Source organism: Carassius gibelio, chromosome B16 (assembly GCF_023724105.1).
Source record: "Carassius gibelio isolate Cgi1373 ecotype wild population from Czech Republic chromosome B16, carGib1.2-hapl.c, whole genome shotgun sequence".
NCBI lineage: Eukaryota > Metazoa > Chordata > Actinopteri > Cypriniformes > Cyprinidae > Carassius > Carassius gibelio.
In genome coordinates this window covers 22,327,000-22,334,193 of record NC_068411.1, presented here as the reverse complement: position 1 = coordinate 22,334,193, position 7,194 = coordinate 22,327,000, and the positions used below count along the sequence as shown (strand labels likewise).

The following is a 7,194-nucleotide window of genomic DNA, read 5'->3' as shown; positions in this document are numbered from 1 at the left end:
GACTTTCAGAAAGTGCAGTTTTTGAAACAAGAGTGAAACATTGAATTTGAAAATCAAAAACAACTTTAACAGACTGAAACTTTGAAATTGTAAAGGTAGCTTATGAGCGTGTGTTGGAGGACACTGCCCTCTGCTGTCGACACTTCGTCAACATTTCTTTTACACTACTTTTAACATTAAATAAACGTAAATATATGTTTTTGTTAAAGCGCCGCTTTTACGCGGTTATATAATACTGCGGAAAAAGTAACTGTAGAATTATACTTTTATTCAGCAAAATATTCAATTTACGATCATTTATTATGAATATAACATGTATATTAATTTATCGTTTATATGTTGTTCATATTCTATGCATTCTATTAATTTTAATCTCATAGTTGTTATTTTTTATGTCTAAAATATTAATAATACTTTTGATCAGGATGGAAAGATAAAATCGCCGCCGCGAATCTGCTGCTGAGAAATAACAAGTTGCTAGTAGCTACTGTACTTAATCGTTTCCACGTGAGTTAAGAACCATACATGTGAGGTTGTGGGGTGTACATACACATTCCTGTCTTAGTTTTTTTTTCTCCTTCAATCAGTCGCAGTTGGGTTTGTTTTCAGATATTTACAACCATGTCTTCTTTTCGAAAAGCCTTGAAATCTAAACAACGAGACCACAAAGAGCGATCACAGGTAGGCTCAGTTTAAACCGTTCAAACTTGCGTGCTGCCTTGCTGAGTACGTTAGCGTTTCCAGCTATTTGTTGAAACAATGTTTCAACTGTTTCAACAGTGTTTCATATATTCTGCCATATTAATAATTCACGGATAATAAATTAATGCACGGAGGTAGTTGTAGTGGCAAACGAATGGGGCTTAGAGGGGTTTCCTGAAATCCGACGGCCGCTTTTATGTAACGTTATCATTTCCCCGCAGTGAATGAGAAGAAGGTTTAGCTTTCCATAACTTATTTTGTTTATTAACCTGACTTTTCTCCCATCTCAGCTCGGTTTCAGGAAACATTTGGGACTGTTAGAGAAGAAGAAGGACTACAAACTTCGTGCAGAGTAAGAAATCACAAAATGTATCTTGTTGTTGGATGTTTTATGTTTGTTTGGTAAATGCATTTAGACTCTCTCCCATTATTAGAGGTTTTATTGCCTTCTCTTTGATGTTACACAAGCAGCAATTTGTCATCCTTTCAAATAAATCAGAAAAAAATTCAATGTTTATAATTTTTTTTTACTTCACAAACAAGAATATAAAGTAAGTATTAAATGTGAGGTATTTAAGTTAAGATAGTGGTAAATATGATGTACTTGATACAATGTGATAACAGCGAGTTTAGATATGATAACTTTAGATGTAATGCTTTACAAGTGTAAAAAAAACAAAAACAAGGATAATATTACGCAGGACTTTGTATTTCTGATTTGTTTGTAATTTGAATGAAGTTCAGATAGTACACTTTAGAATTTCGGTACAGTTTACAACCCGCTGTGTCCATTCCAACCTGTTTTTTCTAATGCAGTGACTACCACCGGAAACAGAAGACCCTCGTGGCCTTGCGCAAGAAGGCCATGGATAAGAACCCTGATGAATTTCACTTTAAAATGATACACAACCATTTAAAGGTTTGTCACCTCTTAGTACTACTGCTGCGTTCAACTATCATAAACTGCATTGAGAGCACACCCACAGTAGTTTAAAAAATAAAATTGTGGCTGTGAGGTTTTGTGACCTCTCTTCATTCTGCTACTGTCCAGGATGGAGTTCACATGCTCAAACCAAAAGAGGAAACCATGACAGAGGAGCAGAAGAAAGTGATGAGGACCCAGGACATCAGATATGTGGAAATGAAGCGAGTGTCGGAGATGAAGGTAGAGCTGGATATTCCCATTTATTTGTGTATTTGTGACTTTATCCCTTTAAAGTAAAAATTTTTTTTTTCCAGAAAATCGAAAGAATGAAATCAGAGCTCCACCTTCTTGATGTTGATGACGAAAAGAAAAATAAACAGGTTTTTTATGTGGACTCAAAAAAAGAAGGTAATATTGTCTAATTGCACCTATTGAATAGTGTAATAAATTCAGTTTTGCATTTTAAACCAGTATCATATTCATGTTTTTATACACTTTATGCTGCCTACATTGTTGTGCCAGTAGAATAATCATTATCAACGTAATTTATATTTTATATATATATTTTAATGTGGTTGATACAAAGCATATGCCTCTAGCTTCTTAACTTTAGCTAAAAAGAGCTCAAAATACTGTATGATTGTATGTTTTTTTGTTAATGTACATTGTCATAATAGTTTGATATCAAATGATACTTGGTGGACCACCAGCTGCATTGCTGCAGACCGCTTGTTGAGCTAGACATAATTTATTTTTTCATTTTTCTATTTTCAAATCTGTTACTTTTTCATGCTAGTGGAGGCCTTTGACCTGGCCACTCACCTCAACACAGTACCTGAACTGGTGGGACGAGCATATAACAGACCCACAATAGAGACCCTGGAAAAGAAAAGCATTGTGGGAGCAGTGGAGCCTCGGAATATAAAAGTAATGCAGTCGCTGTATAGCATGCGGTGTACATATTTGTAACTAATAGTAGTTATTGTAATGACTTGGTTATTAATTATGTTGAATAATGTGTATATATGTAATTAATTTTAACCCATGAAAATGCAGATCCTGTTTTAAATAATTGTGAAAAATCAGTTTTTAACACTAACTTCTTTGCATTTATTGTCCTCTCTATTATGTTTATTCCCCCTTTCTTAGAAACTTGCAAAGCAGAGAGAACTTCAGTATCTGAGGCTTTCACAGCGTATTGACAGAGAAAAGAAGATGTTTGTCATTAGTCAAAAGATCCGGACTAAAAAAGATCTTCAAGTGCGTGCATTCATCTGCATTTCACCTAAACCCCTTCAACATGGGCACTTAGATATTTTAGTATTACTGATTAGAATCATTTCAGTTTGGTAATGCAGGAATTTACCATGGATCTAATGTTTAAGAAACTTTTTATCTTGTCTTAGACTAAAGGCCCGTTCACACCAAGCACGATAACTATAAAGATAACGATAAAGATATAGTTCTAAAAATCGTTCTCAATATTAAAGAATAGCGGAGTCCACACCACAACTATAACGATAAAGGCACAGAGAAACGATATCGTTGGAATCACTTTCAGAAAGTTTTTTTTTTTTCTGATGAACGCTAAAAACATTGCCAACCAATCAGAATCAACCCTGCTGTAATGATCTCGAGAATTTAAAGCAGCAGACGTGCGTCTGCTTGGAATACACAGACAATATCGTTCGCTGGTGTGGACGCTAATATCGTTATCTTTATAGTTATCTTTATAGTTATCGTGCTTGGTGTGAACGGGCCTTAAGTATTGGTTGTGCTTTCAGGATGCATTTGTTATTTTATTATTGTGTGACATCTGGGTTGTGTTTTTATCTCTGACAGGATAAGGTTAAGAAAGTGAAAGTCTGTGAGGAGACCGGAAGTGCTCCAGCTGTCTATAGATTTGAGGCCAAGAGGAAAAGATGACATCTTTGAATTAGCACCGTGAGGAAACTCACTTTGTCTTGTGGCCACCAATCAGCCGTTTGATTTATGACCCCCTTCCTCAAATCTTGCCCTGGAGGTCAAATGCACTGCAGAGTTTAGCTCCAACCCTGATCAAAGTCACCTGACTGCGATTTTCGAATGATCCCAAAGACAGTGATTGGCATTGATTAGCATGCTCAGGTGTGTTTGATTAGGGTTAGAGCTAAACTCTGCAGGAAAGTGGATCTCGAGGTCCAGATTTGAGGATCCCTGATCTATGAAGTGCACTGAATCTATGGATTTGTCTTTCACTTCTATAACGTAGTCTGTGAGGCCATGCTGGGAATCTTGCACACTATAAGGCAAGGAGTTTGTACATTATTTATTGCAAAATCATTTATTGCTTTTAAATAAATTTTTGTCCTTCATGTTTTGTAGTTCTTTGATTTTAACAGTAGATGGCACTAGCATATCTCATCTGAGCTCGTCAAATCTGCAACTGTGTTCCAAATTGAGCAACTTTTGTCTCTTCATATAGGCATCACTTTTTAAAATGTTTATAAATTCAGTTTGCAACTCGCAAATTATTTGGTTACGTAGTGTTTATTTTACATGAGGTATTACCATAATTCAGAAATACTGTTAACAAAGAAAAAATATATAAAAGTATATTTTAATTATAAATATATATATATATATATAAAAAAAGAGTAAAATCTTAGTTTCTTAACAGATTTTTTTAATTATTATTTTGTTTTTGTACCTATTATAATCTTTACATTAAAACCTGGTAATATTTCCAATGGTTTTCAGTAAATATATATATATTTTGTTCTTTATTGCTTGTTTATTTGGATACATAATGTTTTTAAGAGTTAAGTTTCTCAGAACTTTAAATGGCCCACTTTTAAACACTCTTTGTACCATTCTCATTCCTGCTTGTGTAATTGTTCATGTGAAAGGTTGTGTGCTGTCTGCACAGACTGAGCTTTTTGTGTCATCTCTGCGTGGCTTGATTGATCATGCAGGTGGCAGCGGCTTCATAAACAGGCCCCATCCATTACTTTCTCCTGGGAAAGAGAGGAGGGGTGAATCAGGAACAGGGAAATGTCACAGTGTTTGGGAGGAGCAGGCCAGGAGTCTGTCTGTGCCAACGCTGACCACAGGAAAAAATGTTTGTAATGAATGCTGTGTGCATACTGCTTCTGTACTATAATACTCTCAACATTTTAAATTCCTACATTTTATACTTTTTTCACTTTTAAAAAGGGTTTACAAGTGCATGTTCACAGTGACATGAACATGCATGTCTAAGCCTGGTGATATTTACAAAGCAGCTCCGTGTGACCTATCAATATTGACCTTCTGTGTTTGCACAATCCTCAGCCAAAAAGAGTGACAGGCAGAGTTTGTGCGTCATGTGCTAGTGAATTCGTCACTGCCACCGCCTCGGTTTGGAGTGGAGGGTCATGCAGCCTTGTGCGCAGTTCCGCTCTGCTTCCGTCTGGCGTTACACAGAAGGCCACTGTTCTTACTGAAGCCTGTCTTTCATTCAGATCAGCTTTTGCACAGGGGTCATGGCTGCAGGTCTACCAGTGCGGTGTTGGTAGTGACCCCTAGATTTGAAAGATATTGGTTAAAATCCTCACCATTGTCCCATAATGTTGTTCACATAAGGAGATGTAAAAGAGGCCTCCTGTGGCACTTATGGAGCTCTTGAGTAATTTGTTAAAGGTTGAGTTGACAATAGTTTTGAATAGGTTCATTTGATGGGATGCCATTGGAAGTCTACAATGACACTCAGTGCTTTTGCTGTTGTTGTTTTTTAGCTATGTTGTATATTTTGGTGTTGTAAATACAATTGTACTGATGTGTTAAGTGCAAAGAGGTACTACAGATCATCATTGTTGTTTTGGATAAATAGATCTTTTTTAATAATTTTTTTTATTTATTTAGAAGAATTAAGGTACTAAATAACTTTTTTTAACAGCGATTAAAAAGTTTTACACAAATACATAAAAATTGTTTGTACACTGTTATTGTACACTCACAACATGAAGTTGCCTGGAAAAAGTGGGTCGCCTCATGGAGAGCCATTTTGATATCACATGACCAGCTTTATGCTGTATATTTAGAGCTAGCTATAGTGTGGTTTTAAGACCTTTAAAGTCATTGTAAATTGTTGTTTGAAACTTTTTGCTTATGTAATGTAACATTCAAACAGGGTGCTAGAGCTGATTGAGTTGTGAAGTGTGAGCATTGCTCACTAAATCAAATAACCAAATGTGATCTAAAACAATAAAAGTAGTTTTAGAAGGAGAGCTAATTTTTCATTAAAGTCACAATCTTACAGAGGTAGCGATGAGTCAGCTTTTCCCTCTTATGACGATGAAAATCCAAGTGAAACAAATTAGCGAAAAATAAAATGTAAGTTTTATAAGGGACTTTGTTCTGTCAGTCTGTAGTTGATTGGATAGAGGCAGGTTTGGCTGAATTTGATTGTATGAAAGGGGCGGGGTTTAAGCAGACTACATGTTTGGATACTTCAAAGAGAAGTCGGTCATTTTACCCTGAAGATGGAGGTCAATAATAATAATAAAACGATGCATGGACAAATTCACAACAAGATCTTTAACATGCATTTTAAAAAAAATAAGGGGGATTTCATGATGAATTCAAATCAATATATTTTTCTTTTGTTCAAAATAACACCATTTTAATCTCGAGATGTTTTAAGCCCACATTAGGGGTTCAAATATATCAAGAACCTGGGTATAGAGGTCATATATTTGTCATCTTCAATTAGAACTGTCAAGTGTTTCTTACAGAAAAAGATGCCGTAGTGAAATCATTAAGATGTGTAATTGGGATAATGTCTTAACCTGACTCCAGAGTAATTAAAATGAAGTGATTCTGAATGGTGCTAATAAAATGAGCTGTAAATGACGTTGGGGCCCCTCACTATGTAAGTGAGTGGGAAGAACCGTTTCATAGCAGAGCAGTTTGCTTATTGCTGATTTGTATCTCTCTATTTTTGTTTTATTTGGAGGTTTTTTTTTTTCATGTACATCACGCTGTAACAATTTCCATGGATTGAACTGTGATTTCGGGCACATAGTATGTCATGAATAATATGAAAGTGTTATTATGCAAGCAATTAACGCAAGAGCTTTTTACAGCTGTATAGTGAATATAGAGCATCGTGAAACACCCTGGAAGTAAGGCCATTTCTTAATCACTGTCTGTACATAACAGCGTTGGTGACTTGGAGTAGTTTTGACCAGAGAATGATGGCCTTGGCTGTTATTACAGCACCTGAGCCCGCTGGATGTCAAGCCCTTAGCCTCCTCTCCTCTGCCGTGCCTCAAAGACTCCTTTCATGAGTGAGGTTAAGAACAGCACTAATCGATTTGCCAATTATGGTGCAGGGTTACCGAGTGGGTGAACAGTAGAATCAGTGGGTCGTGTGGAGAAAAAATGGCTGAGGTTCTTATATCTGCCCCTTTGAGTTGCAGCGCAGTTTGTCACACGGCTTTGAAGTAGCGGATTGTAGCGAGAGCTCGAGGGGTGGGGGTTCGTCTCTGTTCCAGAAGGAAAACGATTGAAGGAAATTCTTTATACTGTGTGTGAGTGTGTGTGTG

General features: G+C 36.3%; 1 protein-coding gene across 1 annotated transcript; it reads left to right on the top strand.

The window, feature by feature from the left end:
• Positions 1-464: 464 nt before the first annotated feature.
• Positions 465-3,981, top strand: LOC127974767 (probable U3 small nucleolar RNA-associated protein 11). The gene is made up of 8 exons (XM_052578263.1): positions 465-681; positions 993-1,054; positions 1,519-1,621; positions 1,754-1,867; positions 1,942-2,035; positions 2,424-2,554; positions 2,777-2,887; positions 3,470-3,981. Exons 1-8 carry the CDS (start codon positions 622-624, stop codon positions 3,551-3,553), a joined length of 759 nt encoding a protein of 252 aa, XP_052434223.1. The 5' UTR covers positions 465-621; the 3' UTR covers positions 3,554-3,981.
• The last annotated feature ends 3,213 nt before the right edge of the window (positions 3,982-7,194 follow it).

Excerpts from the sequence above, each read along its gene's own strand:
- LOC127974767 (XM_052578263.1), top strand. The coding sequence starts at position 622 with ATGTCTTCTTTTCGAAAAGCCTTGAAATCTAAACAACGAGACCACAAA. Across the intron at positions 1,055-1,518 it reads GACTACAAACTTCGTGCAGA|TGACTACCACCGGAAACAGA; the intron begins GTAAGAAATCAC and ends TTTCTAATGCAG. Across the intron at positions 2,555-2,776 it reads TGGAGCCTCGGAATATAAAA|AAACTTGCAAAGCAGAGAGA; the intron begins GTAATGCAGTCG and ends CCCCTTTCTTAG.